This window comes from Mytilus edulis, chromosome 1 (assembly GCF_963676685.1).
Source record: "Mytilus edulis chromosome 1, xbMytEdul2.2, whole genome shotgun sequence".
Taxonomy (NCBI): domain Eukaryota; kingdom Metazoa; phylum Mollusca; class Bivalvia; order Mytilida; family Mytilidae; genus Mytilus; species Mytilus edulis.
In genome coordinates, this window is record NC_092344.1 from 5,892,790 (window position 1) to 5,913,084 (window position 20,295).

General features: G+C 33.2%; 1 protein-coding gene across 2 annotated transcripts; it reads right to left on the reverse strand.

Annotated features, from left to right (window-relative positions):
• Nucleotides 1–491: 491 nt before the first annotated feature.
• On the reverse strand, nt 492–18,818 carry LOC139510298 (pancreatic lipase-related protein 2-like). 2 transcript variants are annotated; one of them, XM_071296806.1, is made up of 9 exons: nt 18,612–18,818; nt 13,936–14,387; nt 11,772–12,006; nt 9,742–9,981; nt 8,928–9,031; nt 8,006–8,135; nt 4,284–4,392; nt 3,894–4,079; nt 492–604 (listed from the first exon to the last, which is right to left on the reverse strand). In XM_071296806.1, the coding sequence occupies exons 1-9, from the start codon at nt 18,679–18,681 to the stop codon at nt 520–522; spliced, it is 1,611 nt and encodes a 536-aa protein (XP_071152907.1). In that variant the 5' UTR covers nt 18,682–18,818; the 3' UTR covers nt 492–519. The 2 variants fall into 2 exon arrangements, with proteins under 2 accessions (XP_071152907.1, XP_071152915.1); XM_071296814.1 differs by lacking the exon at nt 18,612–18,818 and adding an exon at nt 15,098–15,213.
• Between the last annotated feature and the right edge of the window lie 1,477 nt (nt 18,819–20,295).

Sequence of the window (20,295 nt, forward strand, 5' to 3'; positions counted from 1 at the left end):
TAACACATCTTCCTACATCCAATTAATGCTATATAGAGCATATATTTGCATTGCTTTGAATGATCACAGGTCTACCGGTTGCACCATAGACAGTCGAAAAATATAAACATCTTCTCTATTAAAATATTTTCAGTGAAGATCCTACTTGTTTTTAGAAATATATAAATACGTATAACAGCATGAAAAGTCATTGGGGAAAAAGTAAAATAACAAAAATACCAAACTCAACAAAGTTCAAAACGGAAAATCCCTAATCAAATGGCAAAATGAAAGCTCAAACACATCAAACCAAAGGATAACAACTGTCATGCAGGCATATTTTTATGATTACTGAGACTGTAAACCGGAAATCAAAACGAAAGACAACACTTTTCCCCCCGGTAAACAATGGATTCATTAATTCGCACTAGTCATTGAATAGAAAAGACCAACAATTCCATAAAAACAATTCTCACGTACGTTGGGAAATTTCACACAAATCAGAAATTCCAATATTTTCTATGTTTATTGTCACTACAGTTAGACACATGTTCTGGTTGTCGACTTTTTGGCTGTAACAGGTGTTCCGTGTGGTATATCCAAACCATTCAAACAGAAAAAGTAACTGAAACAAAAGAAAATACAAGTATTACAACAGTTACTGTAGCAGTATTACAACTGTTACTGTAGCAGTATTACAACAGTTACTGTAGCAGTATTTCAACTGTTACTGTAGCAGTATTACAACAGTTACTGTAGCAGTATTACAACAGTTACTGTAGCAGTATTACAACAGTTACTGTAGCAGTATTAAGTATCTGCTATATAATTTTTATACAATTAGACCCCGTTCACACTAGCATTTTTTTTAATCGATCTAATTTGAATCGATCTAAATAAAACCAGTTAGCCTTCACATTATTAACGATCTCTATCGGTCTAAACCGATCCACTGCGTTCACACTACAATTAAAAACGCAATCGATCTAACCTTTTTACCTGTAAAACTGTAAACATCGTGTATAAATAGAACTGATTTATTAAATTCATCTATTGATACTATGACACACACACTTGAAAAAAATGGACAAAGTTATTGTTTCTCCTGAATCAGAAGTTAACACTTTGGTACAGATGTTATTGCCGTTTTCTTTAATTTTGAAAAAAAAATATCTGTAGTAACGAAGTTACAACACGACGAAATATTGCGGTTCCTGAAAAGAAAAAAAATCATCATAAGAAAAGAAGACACAGATTTCGCAAATCTATGCGATGGCGAAGACAAAATGTTTTCAGTTTGTTTTAAATGTCTGTAAACAAAGAAGAATGGGTTAAACAATGAACCTCTGAGATAGTTTTGGCGCTGTACATGCGCATACGTTATTTTCGATTTATTCGTACTAGTTTAAACCGATCTCTGCGTTCACATTTAAAGTAAGATCGGTTCACTTTAGATCGATTCAAACTAAGCTACCTCTTTTTGTGTTTTAGTTTAGACCGACGATTCAAACTAAACTACCTCTTTGGTGTTTTAGTTTAGACCGATTGAAGATCGATTCAAAGCGTTCACATTGAACCTTAAATCGATCTAAAGTGAACCGGTCCAGTTTAAATCGATAAAAATGTCCTAGTGTGAACGGGGTCTTAGTTACACATACAAACATCGATGGACTAGGTTGGACAAATATTTATAATTTTTTACATAAAACATAAAATCATTTTAAAATTGATACTGCGTTTTTTTTTATACAACTGTGAGAAATGAATTCTTATATAACTCGTCTGAGATGCATTTAGAGCTTAGGTATGTCTTTTCACTGATTTCATTAAACAATACATATCACTCTTAAAAAACATATATACTGTTTCAATTTTACAGTAAATACAATTTAAAAAAAGTATTTATATAAATGATGATCATCATGCATAAAATTATGATAAAATTAAGATGAAGTAACGATTGCCAATAAGACTCGTCTCTGCCAGAGATCGAATGCCGAAGATGTTGTGTTTTGTTCAAGGATCCCCCGTAATTTCTAATACACCCTAACAGACCAACTTGTAAATCTTGAAGCGCAAGTTTTACATATAAATCGTCCTTTAAATTATTTTAAGCGACAGGGGCTTCGGTTGACGAGTAGCCAAAGTAGTCTATTAACAGTATCATTAACCAAAGTAGTCTATTAACAGTATCATTAACCAAAGTAGTCTATTAACAGTATCATTAACCAAAGTAGTCTATTAACAGTATCATTAACCAAAGTAGTCTATTAACAGTATCATTAACCAGTGTAAACTAAATTTGTGAATTCGAACCCTTCACGTGGCAGATGCGTTCGCAGGGCCGTAACTAGCCTCTTTTAATATTGAGGCAAAATATAAAAAAAAAATCTTGGCGAGGGATCTGGGGACCGCTGAAGGACACCGGAAGCCCTGAGAAAAATAACGCAAAATCGTGCATTCTGAGTGTTTCCCAGACTCTTTCTTACATTGAAACGCAATCAATTTTTAGTTATTTCTTTCGACAATATTCTGGTCTCAAAGCAAAAACATAGATTCATTGTAATTTAAGAATTTAAGGTTTTACAGGGACAACATTAAAAGTAGACCGATATGTAGGATAAAGCAAAAACCTAAATTCTCATAATCATTATGTCTGTCTGTTCTTGTCTTGTATTGTGCTTAATTCAGACTTTGGTGATTTTTTTATGACTAGATTTAAATATAGTGACAGTGCAGTATTATACTTTAAGTACTAGTACTGCTTAAGTCGACACTAAGGACCATCTTGACCTTGTTTTACGGTATTAATGATTCTTTTATTGTTGAAGACCCTCCATCAACTATCAAGATGAAGATCAGGAAAAAAAACTTTGGCCATTGAGCATTTGTATTTTTTCTATGCATTGACTTTGTGTGAGATAAGGTCATGTGCACATTTACTTCATATTCTTTTGTTTTCTGTTTAAGGGTCTGAAAACGACTTCATGCAAGTTTAACCCTTCACTGTAAAAGGTCATATGGCAATACATTGACGTTTTTTTTAAAGATGATTTGATACCGGGAAATTGGTGGTCTTACTTTGATTTAAACCATGTCAGCTATCTAGATTTATCTACAAAAAAGAGCCAGTTTTGTATTATTTGATATGAAGTTCAATTCTCCATGCAGAAACGACAATTTTTTTCTATGTCCAGTAGCATTGTATATTCTTAAAATATTTTCTCGTACAATGTTTGGACATCGGTGGACATGAAACATTGCAAAACCACACTTTACAAATGAAATCAACACTCTGCAGACTATAGTTATAAAGTAGGACAATAAATGAACAAAAGACAAACCCGGGACACAGAAGTACAAACAATAGACCATCAACTCTGAAAACTAAAAGTAAAATAGAAACATGGATCACGAAAAACATGCAGGGGCGATCTCAGAGAGTGAAGAGAACTTGCTTCTTGCAAGACACTTTCCGTGAAAAAAAATTCAGGCTGATATGAATTAAAGACAATTGTGTTTTTTTTTTACATGAGGCATTTGCCTCATTTGCCTCAATGTAGTTACGGCCCTGGTTCGATTTTAATCTTAATTGGCTTAGACGCTAGGATCATCCAGAACATACATGCAATATTTGTCACTGGACGTCAAGCAAACAACAATAAATCCATGATTGACAAGTCAGTGTTTCTGTAGAAGATTGTTTTTATCTCCGGGAACTTCTCAGCAGCCTCGATATAGCCAAAAGAGCTGAAAGAGACTCTTTAACACACAATTAAATCAATCGAAAGACTCGTCATTTAAATGAGTTTCCTCCTTTAAAACTTTTTGTAAAATGAATCATTCACCTGTCCTAAATAGATTCACAATTATGATTGTTTTTACTTATACAGAAAATAAATTGTCTAACTTACTTTCCTCCTATTTCTCCCGAGGTGACTTCCAATGATATAGCATCATACTGACTTTCTCCTCCAAACATATGGAATAAACTCTTTCCCCTTTTCACATACTTGATTTGTACATTTTCGATTTCTCCAACCTCGACCGATGATATAATCAATTTGCTGTAGGTTTTGTATTGAGTAATTTCATCATCCCTACAAAAAAGAAAGAAAGAGAACACCTCCTGTAATACACAATAAGATCCCGGACATTTTTCAAGAAATGATGTTTTAAAAGCAAAAGCAACTAATTATTTCGGCTTCGTGTTGTAATCAAAAATACTGTTAGGGCAATAACTCTGATGCATGCAATTTGCTTCATTGATAATTGTTTCTAGAAAAGCACAACAACAACATTACTTGATATATTCCAGCCATCCTGTGGTTCCAAAATTTCCTTTTATTTGGATGTTGATTGTTCCATAAGTAGTTTTTGAACCAGATTCTAACTTTATCATGTAATGGAAACCTGGAAAAGATAGCATAGGTTGTCAACAGTTTTATATTTGAAAAAAACGCAATGTGGCAAATAGGCGAATAAAGACCGAACTGTTTTTCATAAATTCCCTTTAGACTGAACAATACAATTACAGAATACTTGATGCAATATCATCTGAACGAAAGATATTCTGTTTAGCGAGTCTTGTATTTGAACAAATGTGTCTTCAATTTGATTGGACCTACAAATATGACTATTACTTGTTTTGCAGATGCTTTCGATGATCTGATATCGTGACATTCAGACTGTTGAGACCTTGTGATGTATGTTGGTTATTTGATGATCTGAGATCGTGACGTTTAGACTGTAAATGCTAAGGCACCGTGATATATCTTGATTATTTGATGGTCTGTATTCGTAACGTTCAAACTTTATATGTTTAGACCTTGTGGTGTATGTTGGTTATTTGATGGTCTGTATTCATAACGTTCAAACTTCATATGTTGAGACCTTGTGATGTATGTTGGTTATTTGATGGTCTGAATCATCACGTTCAAACTTTATATGTGGATACCTTGTGGTGTATGTTGGTTATTTGATGGTCTATATTCGTAACGTTCAAACTTTATATGTTGAGACCTTGTGATGTATGTTGGTTATTTGATGGTCTGTAATCATAACGTTCAAACATTATATGTTGAGACCTTGTGGTGTATGTTGGTTATTTGATGGTCTGTAATCGTAACGTTCAAACATTATATGTTGAGACCTTGTGATGTATGTTGGTTATTTGATGGTCTGTAATCATAACGTTCAAACATTATATGTTGAGACCTTGTGGTGTATGTTGGTTATTTGATGGTCTGTAATCGTAACGTTCAAACATTATATGTTGAGACTTTGTGATGTATGTTGGTTATTTGATGGTCTGTAATCATAACGTTCAAACATTATATGTTGAGACCTTGTGGTGTATGTTGGTTATTTGATGGTCTGTAATCGTAACGTTCAAACATTATATGCTGAGACCTTGTGATGTATGTTGGTTATTTGATGATCTGTAATCGTAACGTTCAAACTTTATATGTTGAGACCTTGTGATGTATGTTGGTTATTTGATGGTCTGTAATCATAACGTTCAAACATATTGACGTTGATATTGCGTCTCAAATGGTAACGTCAAGTTTTAACGTTTTACGGCGATTACCGATTACTTGGGGATAAGTTTTGTATTTCGCTTGCAATGTTTGTTTTGCACATCAATATGGATACTTCTTATAATGTGTTGTTGTACTGAATATGCATGGAATCAGTGATTTCCCAATGAAAGTAACGTAAGCAACAAACAACAAAATATATCGTATTTGGGTAATGCATAAGCTATATGAAATGAGAAGATATATACGGTATGATGAGTGCCAATGAGACAACTCTCTAACAGAGATCAATTTTAGATCCGAAAAGAAGGAGGATATATATTTAGCTTTAATATAAAAAGTTTGTCGGGAATTACAAGTTAAACGAGTCTTGCTTATAAAATTCACTATACTTTCTTTAATAGCGGTACAATGAGATTATGAAATGAAACGATTGTCAGAAAAAAAGGTTAATTATAATTCATCTCATATGTTTACAAGCTTTGTATGATGTGGAAAGGTATATAGCCACGCTCTAGGCCCAATTTTATTTTCACTTTCAATTCTATACACATGAATCCTATTGCAAAGAAATAGAGAAAAAAAATCGCTGTCAGTTTACGCTTCCCAAATTTGAAAATTTGATAAAGATGATTTGTTATCCTCTTGTGATACAAAACTTTTCCACAACTTAAGAACCTCATCTAAACGAACAAACCCAGTCATCGGATTTTTTTTAATACTTTGTGGTCTTGTTGATAGTATCTGACTATCAAGAAAATTCTATCTGAGGAACCAAATATACAGATAATCCACCATAAATAGCGTACCCCGCATCGACAACGTTAAAAACGTACGAAAATCGTCCAGTGGACAAACTTGCAAGACATTTCATTTCTTTAAAAACGAAGTCGTTTTGACTACGCAAGTTATCAAAAAGTATGTAGCTGTTTTGTAAAGTTAAAGCACAATTACGGAAAAGCACTATTTAGCATGCAACTAATCTAAATTTTCAATAAATAACGTCGCAAATGACAATTTATTTGTAAAAAAACGGCGAAGTTCGACATTGGACATCTTGCAAGACATTTGCCAGAAGCCATTGCATTTTTATATGTAGTGTGAGTGCTGCAAAAATTCGATTTTGATATGGTCTATGTATGCACATATGTGAGCCGAATTTACACAAACGAAATTTCAAATAATCTTATATTTTAAAACCTATAAATTTTGATAATTTAACATCTTCCAAAAGCTGACCAATATGAACACAATTTGTTTTTTGCCAAAAAATAGCGTTGGTCGTAACAGAAACACATATCCAGTAATATTGTTTTACTTTATATATAAAGCATATCATTCATTCGAATTTTCGTGGATATAACACTATTTTGAAGAACACAAACACCCCTGATAAAGTGATTATGCGTAGTCTGTTACGTCTGACACGCATATTTTTGACGTTTTGTCAATATGTTGTCTTTATTTTAGACTAAAGTAAAATATGATAAAATAATTTGTACTTTTTTTTTCGGAATAGTGTTTACCTGTCTAGTCTGTGGATATAAGTTTTATATAACTTAACTGTTATGATTTTATAGAAAAGCTGTTTATTAGTGTGGACTAGTTGATTACACGGTATTGACGCAATAACGTGCGTAACGTCTATATGTTGAGACCTTGTGGTGTATGTTGGTTATTTGATGGTCTGTAATCGTAACGTTCAAACTTTATATGTGGAGACCTTGTGATGTATGTTGGTTATTTGATGGTCTGTAATCGTATCGTTCAAACTTTATATGTGGAGACCTTGTGATGTATGTTGGTTATTTGATGGTCTGTAATCGTAACGTTTAAACTTTATATGTTGAGACCTTGTGATGTATGTTGGTTATTTGATGATCTGAGATCGTAACATTTATATAAAAAGATGTGGTATGATTACCAAAGAGACAACTGTCTCCACAAGAGACCGAATGAAACAGAAATTAACAATTATATAGGTCACCGTACAGCCTTCATCAATGAGCAAAGCACAAATCGCATAGTTACCTATAAAATGCCTCGAAATCACTAATGTAAAACAATGTCGGGACCTAGTGATGCATGTTGATTATTTGATAATACTTAGACTGTATACATATGTAGACCTCGTGATGTATGTCACTTACTTATAACTTATAGACTCGAACATGATTTTTTTCTTATGCAAAACGTTTCGGACAAGAAATATATAAAAGACATTTGATACATTTAAGTCATATGAATGTCCGATTCATTGTTTGGTTCCAAACATACATATTCGGTTAAAATTAGTTATGGAAAATTTAATTTGACAGAAAACAAATTAAAATCCAACATGGCCTCTATTTGGAACGAAAAAAAGATTAATACAAAAAGCGATGAACATTGCATGTTTTTGAAAATGTAATCCAGACTACCACATAACAAAGCTCATTTATACCAATGATTCTAACATCATTTTTGTAATGTTATATACTACTAACCACAAAATGGCGTCTTTGCTTTCGTGTTAAGGAAGAGTTTTCCACGTGCTCGATACATATCTGCATAGTAACCAAGTTGTGAACAGCCAGTAGAACCACAAGTTAGACAATTCCCAGCATTAAAAGATTCCTGAAGCAAAACATTGAATTTATAAACTAAAATTCATTTTTATATGTAGAACAAAATATAAGACACCAACAAGAGTTTTCAGCTTTATTTTATGGTACCATACTCTACCGACTAACAAAATGATATTCAAATTCATATGAAATATACAGAATATCATTTAAAAAAGTAATGAACTGTCAAATTGAAAGCAAACCTGTGTTTTCAATATCTTGAAAGGGCTATCACGCCCATTCTCCAATTTATCAAAAACCATAACTCCTGAACGGTAAAAGTGATAGTCCTCAATATTGAATCTGATGTCCAAATGTCATCAGTATATTTTTTGCATATTTCAAACTAATTTCTCTTACCAGTTTGATCCTATTGGCCATGGATCGGATAGGAAGACGGTCTATGGAATTGTGCATATTATATATGACAACTTAAGTTTATGGATGCATGGGTGTTTTTATGTTATTTTTTATTACTTAACAATCCACAATTTTGGAAAAACACTTCATGTACCTTATCCACTACAATGGTTTACTGGGTATAATTATATGGTCATCCCTGGACTCTTCCCGCCGCCCCACACAGTAAAACCATGTCTGATTTGAAGCCTCCGTTTTACTGTACGAGGATGTACATTTAAACGAAATGATTAACATCAAAACACCTGACGCAAATTCAGATTAAGTAACACGAACCCCAAGAAAATAACCCACTTCTTGCACACAACACGTTGATATGACGAGAAATAACAAATGGTGATTAGACGTTCTAATATTCCTTATTATGATTGTTAATTCTTACAGAAGTATTGCAAGGATATGCTGTGAATGGACAAGGTGTGTTGATTGATTCTGTAAACACTTGATGAGATCGGGAATGACTACACGAAACAGCCTCGGCAGCACCTACAAATTGTTTACAAAATATTAGGAGAAAGCAGTTTAATATTTATATGTCCAGGCGGTGTTGTCTCGATATCTAAATAGCATGAGCTTTAATCTCGGCGAGGGAAAAACATTTTTTTTCTCAGCAATTTGCAGATTTAACATTACTGGGCAGAGAGAAGTTTGAATAAAAAATGTGTTTTCAGTCGTGTATCACCTTCGAGTTCACTGGTGATACAATGGATGTATCTGTAATTGAACTTCAATTATCAAAATAATTATTTCTGTACCTGTATCTTACGATCCTTAACGAAAGATATTTAGCTACTATTCAATTCCATCTTCATGTATTACAACTCTAGATTCAACTGACGAGGAAAGTAAACACTAGGACAACGAAAGTTAAATATTAAATCTGTCTAGGTGGCCGAGTGGTCTAGAGCGTTTGACGCAGTGCAGGCAGTGTTGTATCGACATCCAAATGGCATGAGTACGAATCCCGGCGAGGGAAGAACAAAAATTATAATCAAAACACACAATTACCCTGAATTATCAGGTAGATGTTATAGAAGAAAACCATGTGTAATCACCTGTATCATTTGCGGACCTTTACTGAGAGTAGCTTAGTATAAAAACGACCGAACTATATTTTCCCGTAACTGTTGATTCTTAAAAAGGTGTAGTGTCTACTAGTCAACGTTTATTCATGTGAAGGAATTTGTCAAACAAACCTTTGAATCCGCCACCAAACAAACCACTAAATGCTCCAGAAAACTGGTTTGGACAACCCGGCTGTAATTCCCCTCCGTTTACATAAAAATCTACATGTCCTGAAACCTGCATAAGGCCTGCACCACCCTTACTAAAAGGAGCCCCGTTCGTGTGAATAACATCTACAAACTGAGCATCTGTTTCGTCTAGTCTTATTTGTATTGGATGATGCTCAAAGTCTGGTTCAGCAGCGTCCATACCTGAAACAATACATACATATATTAGACTTAATAGGACTTATCTGTATTGGATGATGCTCAAAGTCTGATTAACAGCGTCCATACCTGAAACAATACATACATATATAAGACTTAGGTCTTTTCTGTTTTGGATGATGCTCAAAGTCTGGTTTAGCAGCGTCCATACCTAAGACAATACATATTAGACATCACATGCATTTGAAAAGATATTTGTCGCTAATGTTAAAAATTAGATGAAAAAGTATAATTGGCAATGAGACAACTCTCCACCACAGACCAAATGAAGTAGTAGGTTAACAACTATAGGTCACCATACGGTCTTCAGCTATGCGCAAAACCCATACCAAAAAATCAATAAAAGGCTCTCAAATTACAAAATGTTAAACAATTCAACCGAGAAACTAACTACCTGAACTAAAAAAAATCAATAAATGATTTACAGCAACAACGACAAACACTGATTATCAGGCTCCTGACGATTGGACAGACACATACAGAATGTGGAAAAATAATCATAAATAAAAAAGATATTCAATATTATTTGACGGTTTAAATTATCTTGCAGTAACTGCATGTACTCTCAGATATGTACTTAGTGTCTTTTTGTTGTTGGTATGTACAAGAAGCCAGCCATGTCCACTTTGTGTTTATGTTTTACGGGGAGGATTTGAATCCAACTTACATGTTTCACCTTGCCACATTCTGTATATGTGTGCATTTCCCAAACCAGGAGCATCTAATACAGTGGTTGTTATTTGTTGTTGTGTTACATTTAAAAAAAAATTGTCACATTTTTTTTTTTCATTTGTGATTTGGGGTCCCTTTGTAGCTGACTATGCAGTATGGGCTTTGCTCATTGTTGAAGGCGGTACAGTGACATAAAGCATTATGGAACCTAAATCCCTGTTCCTTGTGCTTTTCTCCAGATACTTTGTGTGTACTGAAAACAACAGTGGTTTGTGTTGATAAATTACTATATGCTGCATTTCTAATTTTAGATTAACAAATTCAATGATTCTTTAATCATAAATTACATATACATGTACTTCTGTTTATCTGACTTATTCTTTAATTTAAAGTATGATTTGAAGAGAGAAAAAAACAGTTTGCAAATAAACAGTGTATCAATTTTTTATTAAAGTAATTGACTTCAACAGCAGTGACAGATCCAGCCATTTAAAAAGAGGGGGGTCCCAACCCAGAGAAAAGGGGGAGGGGTTCAAACTATATGCTCACATTCAAATGCATTGATGGTCCAAAAAATCAGGGGGTTCCAATCCCCGGACCCCCTTCCCCTGGATCCGCCACCGAACAGTGTATCAACTTTTTTTTTTTTTAAATACAAGTCAATCTTAGGTGAATTTTAAATTAACCTTGATTGTTATAAAAACAATTTTGATTTAATAATCAGAGATAAATAGCCGTAGGTGAATAAATAATACCAGAGACATCTTATACAATAATGATCTGTAAATACACACTTAGATGGGGTTTTCCTGTGTATCTATTTATAGACTGGGAATTGTCATCAAATATAAAGAATATATATATATATATATATATATATATATATACTTATTCAATAACGCCAATTAATTAGTAACACTTAATAATGACCTTATCTAAAGTAATTAATTTAATTAATTAATGTCATAATACTTAAATTGACGTCATTTATTAGGGAGGTTAACTCTGGGAGGTTAACCTCACTCCCATAGGGTTTGCATTAGAAAAAGTGGCCCAGAACCCCCACTTCCCCCACTACTCTTATGCATGCAAATAAATCTTACCGGTAATGCGCGCGAGTCTTCCATGTAGAAGCCATCCTGTAAAACCAGCCGTATGAGCTCCAAGACTGTGTCCAATAAGATGTATGTCTGAAAATTTAGCACGGGCATGATCGACCATCATGTCTATAATCAAACGAATCTGTGTTCCAACCATTCTTGTATTAGCTACAGCTTGATCATAGTTTGGGAAAGCAGCACCAGGTCCCCATGTTACGACGACAACATTCATATTTTCCTATGCAAAAGTTAGGATAAAGAAGAAAGGCAAATTACATGTATATACATTTCAGGGGTTTAGTTGTCGCATGGATTCACGAATCTCTGTACCAAGACCAATAATACGGGATTAATCAATGCGATGCATGTATACATATAGACTGTAGTACACTCTTAGTAAATAGCTAACCCAAATACCATAATATATTCTTTATATTTCTAAAATGATCGGACACTGTTCGATAGGGCGTAGCCATTAATCGAGTTACTGAATATTCAACATAATTCTTCCCGACACTAATCATTTAGAGAAAATCCTGAATCATCATAGGTCTGGTCTATGTTGCCTTGGAACATTTCAGTATGATCATAACTACAGAACTGGATCTTCCATCACTGAATTGGATGTCTAAGTTAGATAGGTGTCGTTACAAAAAACGTTATATTGTTGGATCCGCCAAGTACTCAAAGAAACCTCTGTCAATACTATTGACGGGTGTCAATTGTGGACCTGAAATGTTTACCATTCCGGGGCACATGAGACCAAACCTTTTTATGGTGATGTTGGTGTTGTTTAGTCTTAAGTGTTCTGCTGTGTTTTATAAAAGGTTGTTATTCTTTTCGTAGATTTTCCTTTTTTGCCCAGGCGTTATATATAAAAAGGAAGATATGGCATGATTGCCAATGAGACAACTCTCTACAAGAGACCAAATGACACAGAAATTAACAACTATAGGTCACCGTACGACCTTCAAAAATGAACAAATCCCATACTGCATAGTCAGCTATAAAAGTCCCCAACAGAACAATGTAAAACCATTCAAACGAGAAAACTAACGGTCTAATGTCAGTTTGTAAAACCATTCAAACGAGAAAACTAACGGTCTAATGTCAGTTTGTAAAACCATTCAAACGAGAAAACTAACGGTCTAATGTCAGTTTGTAAAACCATTCAAACGAGAAAACGAACGGTCTAATGTCAGTTTGTAAAACCATTCAAACGAGAAAACGAACGGTCTAATGTCAGTTTGTAAAACCATTCAAACGAGAAAACGAACGGTCTAATGTCAGTTTGTAAAACCATTCAAACGAGAAAACGAACGGTCTAATGTCAGTTTGTAAAACCATTCAAACGAGAAAACGAACGGTCTAATGCCAGTTTGTAAAACCATTCAAACGAGAAAACGAACGGTCTAATGTCAGTTTGTAAAACCATTCAAACGAGAAAACGAACGGTCTAATGTCAGTTTGTAAAACCATTCAAACGAGAAAACTAACGGTCTAATGTCAGTTTGTAAAACCATTCAAACGAGAAAACTAACGGTCTAATGTCAGTTTGTAAAACCATTCAAACGAGAAAACTAACGGTCTAATGTCAGTTTGTAAAACCATTCAAACGAGAAAACTAACGGTCTAAAGTCAGTTTGTAAATCCATTCAAACGAGAAAACTAACGGTCTAATGTCAGTTTGTAAAACCATTCAAACGAGAAAACTAACGGTCTTATGTCAGTTTGTAAAACCATTCAAACGAGAAAACTAACGGTCTAATGTCAGTTTGTAAAACCATTCAAACGAGAAAACTAACGGTCTAATGTCAGTTTGTATTTGACTGATGAGTTTGAATAGATCTCTTTTCATTATTGCGATTTTCACATTTCAAGATGTCTGCATATTTCATATGCATTAGTATTTCAGATTTGTATATTTCCTCAAGTTAAATGTGATTACTTATCATACCATCATGATAAGCACTCGGCGACATTGTACCAACATGACTTACATGTACTGAAATTTCTGTACTGTGTCTATAACTCTGTTTTGTTTTGTCGGTATAAGGTAATTCATTATTTAATTAAATCATTTGAATCTTACGTTTTAGAGGCAGCGTACCCAAATTATAAGGTTTTTTCCTGTAAAGATTTTCAATACTACTAATTATGAACCTACCAGTTTCAAAAGTTCGTCTTTCATTTCATATATCCATGGTGTCTTAATGGTATTACTAAAGCCATGAATGATAAACTTAATTTTAAGTCCGGCTTTAAATGGAGATTTGGTTATAGTACCCAAGTCTGTAAAATTTAAGAAGTAACCATGGTTTGGGTTGCTATTGGTAAATATCTGCATTTGAGTACCAACTTCCTGTGGTGACTTAGGAAGATCTAACTGTGCATTATCGAATGGCGGGAAATTGTCAAAACAGCCAACAAAAGGATAACATTTCGTTTTGTTTACATTAATCCTTGGTGTGGTGACAATTTCTGTACTTTGTCGATAACTCTTTGACGTTTTGATTTCATTGATCTTTGGTGTGGTGACAATTTCTGTACTTTGTTCATAACTCGGTGGTGTTTTGACGTTGTTTGGACTAGCTTCTAGTACTGCAGTTAGACTAAGCACTGAAAAAACAAGTTTCATCGAAATATTTTAATCAATAGCTTTAACTTTTCCACCACCAGTATATTCAAATAAACACAACGTTATTTTTTTTTTCAAATATGACTAAATTTTGAAATTATAATCATAATATTTATTTTACTGAAACACAAATGACGTTTTTTGGTAACATTGCGAATTTGACGAAATTTTGTAATGCGCGATATCAACTGCAGAGTGGATACAGGAAATTACGTCGCATTAATGAAGCTCTCACTCCGACAAATCATCGAGTTGAGCAGTCTGTCACGGTTTTTCCCAGCTGATTTTGAGGTGCAAGAAAGCCAAACACTTGCATGACATCCATTTCAAAAATGTGCTTTTGAGAACTTAATAGCCCTCCTTCGTTCAATAAATTTAAGAGTACTTTTAAAAGACTATAACCTTTGAAAGATGTGTTAGCAACCTTGTCCTGTTTATCATACAGTTACAAGATACACAAATAGTTTCTTCTAGAATCAAAGACACCCCACAGAATACGAAGTTAAAAATAATTACGATATTTAATGTTAGAAGAGTTTTCGTTTGACAATGACATTATTGCAATTATTGCAATTAATGCGGCCTTTTAGATTACGTTTAGCAAAGAATATATAAGTGATGAAATACCTATGAAAACGACTGTAAAATTTATATTCCTAAAATCAAAAAAATAATTATATTATGTGCTTACCAATTACCAAAAGGAAATGCGATTTGTTCATGTTCTCTCCGTCCTGTTAACTTACAAGAGGAATATCAAATGTGAGAGATAAGAGAAACCTTAATAGTCAACAAGACACATCTATAGAATCAGTACTAATCATGACACACAGGAATGTTCAGTATATATATAGGTTCACCTTGCTCATGCATTACAAGGACTAAATCTTAGTTCCCATTGTGTTCTCTATATAAACATTGTGTTTGCATATATTGACGCGGTTTGTACAATATTCCAGAAGTTGGGCGGGGGTCGAGAAGACAACAAGACAGAACCAGCTCTCGTTACAAAAAATATATATGATAGTGTTCTTCTCTATCACAAATTGTAGCACGAATTGTTCGTACAACCGAATTAAACTGTCCGGTTTCAAGGGAATTTCTTACGGAACTTCCTATCAATAATACTTAGTTTTAACCGTTTTTTTAAATATGAAAAATATATTCAAGCTAAAATAGTATAGTGTTATTCGTAAGGCATCAGAGGAGATCAATATTTTTACTAACTGTTATTACCCTCTTTGGATAAAACAGAATCGGGGGTTGCTATTTAAAAAATGTTTCCGATAGTTTTAGAGGCATTCCCATAACAGTGCGGACAACCGCAATACTTAGGGACAACATCAAAAGTTCAATGTAGGATAAAAAAAAACTTAATTCACATAGTTTTTTCGCTGACCCCCCTACCCCCCTTCTTAACTTAATTTGGGAAAAAATTGATTTACCTATATGGATATATGTAAAATCGATTTTAGATTAACAAAACTTGCAGCAATGTTGACCCCCACCCCCAAACTATTCGATTTAAGTTTTTTTTTATCCTACATCGATCTTTTGATGTCGTCCCTTATGTTAGTAATAATACTGACTTGTTTGTCATCGGCTATCGATAACAATGATTTTAAGCTCACTCAGTCTATCAGAGGCCTTCCAGTGGGAATTTAAATAGAATAAAAGAGGTAAGTTCATGCATGTGTATGAGTAAACATGCATTAAAACCAACACAAAATTAAGAAGCTTTATTATACTTCACGTTAAAATGCCATATTTTGATTGGCTAATACGAGGGTGTTAATGTACTCCATCACATGGCTGAGCGGGTGACATTTTTTTTAATGTCACCCTCTCGTCCAGACTAATCAAAAATCGATAATTTAAAGGACAATGAATTAAATTTACACCAAGCTATTAAAGAAAAGTTCTATGTTTTGGCTCAGATTCTATTATTTGACTCAAAATAAAAATATAAAACACCTTTCTTCGCTTCTGTTGATTTTTCTATAAATACCCGTAACGTAGTTATGTACGTGCCGTCATAGAAAATACTTTAAAATTAGATTCATCTGTAAAAGAAAATAATGGTAGGACATTCTTTCTCATAAATTAAACAACACATAGATGAGAGGGTGATAGAGCAGATTGGTGCCCCTCAAAAAAACATTGTCAACCTTTGCTTGGCCGCGGTCGACAATGTTTTCTTTGCATTTCCAATATTTCAAATTTTAGGATAATGACAAGAATATTTAACTTCACAGTTATCTCTCTTAGTGCATTATGTTAATCAAATATTACTGTGATAACAAAATATATGGGCGTTTTTCAATAAAAACGTATTTTCTTGTCCTAGCCACTTTAAAAAAAAATGTGTTTGATCTTTGCAAGTAATTTTTTGTGCAGTCAGTACATTGAATTAGATTTAACATTTTTAAGCAGAGAAACAGTTTATTTTTTAGAGGGATTGATAAGATATTGACTCCTGAATGGTCCAAAACAACCAATATGGCATGTCCCTAGACTGCCTGTCCAACATTCATACTCTAAAATATCGTAAAAAATGAAGAAATTAATGTTTTTTTTACTTTACATAAGTTCTTTAATAATTCAAAAGTATGTTCAGAGCCAACATATTCTAATAAACAGCTTTCAATATAGGTTTTTTAATTTCAGAAGGTGCCTCACAAATTGTCCACTAAGAAACGAAGTCATTAAAATTTGCCAATAAACAGTTTTATAAAATCAATGTAATTTTTGTTTGCAAGAGATATAAACATTAGGGTCTTACAAAAGAAGTGATGCTTTTATAACGGCAATTAAATTGTTGGTAAGAAAAATTGAGCACATCAATTGGACCAGAGTGATACCGTATTTTTGATAATGTCCCCTACGAAACGGGTCAAATCTCCTTCAGTATCTGGTTTTAAAATTATGAAAAAAATATCAGTGTACAGCTTGATAAATGCTTTGATGAATGCAATCAGTCTTGTTACTATTACAATATAGGGATTGTGGGAAACAAATAAAGCATGCGAATACGTCCCTTACGAAACGGTCCCCTACGAAACAAGTATGGGAGAAAAACGTTTCGTAGTGGACACTACCACTACCATGGAGTCTTTTTTTAATCTTTTTTTCAATTATATTCGTGCAAAACAAATAACAAGGGTTAGTTTCATGTAATTTTTATTATGTTTTTATTAACATATAATAGGGTTGATGTCAACTACGAAACTTTTTGTCCACTACGAAACGGTTTTGTCCACTACGAAACGCATCAAAATGTCCACTACGTAACATGAGTTGAACCTTCATATGTGAAGTACTGTCTTATCTTTATCGATAAAAATGATTTTCTAATTCAGAAAAAAAATGATATTTTTCTAGTATTTAAAGTAAACAAACTGGAATGTCTATAGGAGACATTTAAAATTGCAAAAATATGTGTGTTTAGAAGAAGTTTCGTAGGGGACAAAAGTCCCCTACGAAACAGTACACAAATTATGAAAATAATATCATTTTAAAGAATATTTAAGATTGCACTTTTTGTTTACAAACAGGTCTATTATAGAGGTATTCAAAATAACTCTTGAAATTAAATTTTAGACAAGTTGATTTTCCATTTTTTTTAGGTCTGAAATGTACGCTTTTATTGAAAAACGCCCATATACCGGTTTTCCACTTGTTGTTGGTCTGTTTTATCTACGAAATAATTATGTCATGCCATTCTCTATTGTCCTCATTTTAACATGAAAAAATATTATATTTGTCAATATCTAAGTGTATATTCATGCTTTACACGGAACGACAGCGAGGTGTAAAATGTTGAAAAATAGGCTACTGTGTGTGATATTTTTTAGTGTTTCCCATTTTGTTTTATGTCAGGACCTGTCATATCTGACTATAGTTTTTTCCCTTTTTGTTGAAGGCCGTAAACAGTGACTTATAAAAGCTTAATACCATGTTATTTGTATCCTGAACTGTTTTGCTTGAAACTTTTATCAAGTTCCACTGAATTGGCTAAATAAAGTATATGGAAATCAGTGTATCTCATTCACCTCATTCAGTGGACAGGAGTGTCAGTTAATTTTTCTGTTCTCATTGTCGTGATTTTTAGGGTTATTGTTTATTCAACACAACTATCATAATTTAATCTCATCTAGCCGCGAATAATGTTTTTGCAATAAAATTACCTAACGAAGATAGCTTACCTTCTATCACAGAAATTAGAACCCTAGCAGGAAAGATACTGGAGTCTTTACAATATTTGGAGCACAGCATGTTGAGATTTTTTTTCACATTCCAGCTCTTTATTCACAGAAAGGGAAAACTAACACTAATACATGTACTTGTATTGGAACGAAATATTGTCGAACACATAGTATGGCTTTGTGAATATTACAGGAAGTCGACGATTTATCACGCAATGTTTACAAATGACGTCAATGATTTTGACGTCAAAACACCTGACTTCTGAGGAATGTTAAAATGGAGGTGCCATTTGGGATAACTTGCTGTCATTCTATACGTGTCCGAAAGAACAGTTTACTTTAGTTCTTCGTTCAGATTGGAATGATTTATATTTGCTGTCATATTGTGACATGTTTATATATATAAAATATTCTGCTGATATTTCATCTCAAAAGGAATTAATTTGTACTATTAAATTAGATATTAGGGACTTAGGCAGCAACCATTTGATTTTCTGGGGGGGGCTATGGTTTTTTTTGGAAAAAAAAGTTTGTTTCCAGTTTTTGGAGAAAAAAATAATTTGCTTTTGATTCTGAGAAAAAAAATTGTTTGTTTCACCCTCAGCTGCCACTATATGTAATGCTAAAATTGAAAGAAAAAAATTGTTTTTGACTTGTCGCGAAAAAAATAGATTGTTTTTCGCCGCTGTCGAAAAAAAAAATTTGTCCAGAAAAAAAAACCATAGCCCCCCCCAGAAAATCAAATGGTTGCTGCCTTATCATTTTGAAATCAAACATATAACTTTGAATTTTCCGGTAAGGTGTGAACGAGGGTTAAAATACTAATGCATTTTATTGCAAGTGTGGTTGATATAGATAACAAAACAAGCAGCCCAAAAAGAAAAATGAAAAATAGAACTCTATCCATTTATGTATAGTACACAATAAATTGGATCAATTAAACATAATAACTAGCCTAAAAGAAAGTAGAAACATAAATCATACATTTGCCACTCTGACTCATTGAAAAAGTATATTCTACAACTACACACACGGTGTTCTGAATGGTGTCTTGATTTTTTTTTATCATTTCCTTAAATAAAATAATCTTCAGAACTTTGAGGAGTGTGTCACTTATATTGCAATAAACAACAAATATTCTTATCTACTCGTAAAAAGATTTATAAAAGTCAGTGTGAGAATTTTCTATATCTATACTTTATGTCCATAAAAAGAGTGTTAATTTTGCTGTAATATGAGGCAGGCATTACCTGTAAATGGGGACAAAGTCTCACTTCTGTATGAATTATTTTTTTGTAACTTAAATATTTGTTAAAAAAAAAGAAACGGAAATACCGTAACGTTTCTGATTTTGGTTCTGTTGTTAGGGATTTTAGTTGTGACGTTATTTAAGTTAAGACGTCATATGCAATGTAAACAAAGAAACTCTATCATCAGGTAACGTTTTTTTATATCAAGGAATTATTAAAAATGAAATTGGTATTGCGTTCCTTCCTATTTTATACTAGACTGATAAATATATATTTTACTCAAAATTTCATACAAACGAGATCGGAAAAAGGAAGTACATTGTAGATTTCTGCGCAGATGCGGGAATTCAAAACATGACATAAAAAAAATTGAACGATTTTGAGTTCATTAGTACAATGAAAATTTCGGGAAAATTTTCCTGATTTTTTTTTTT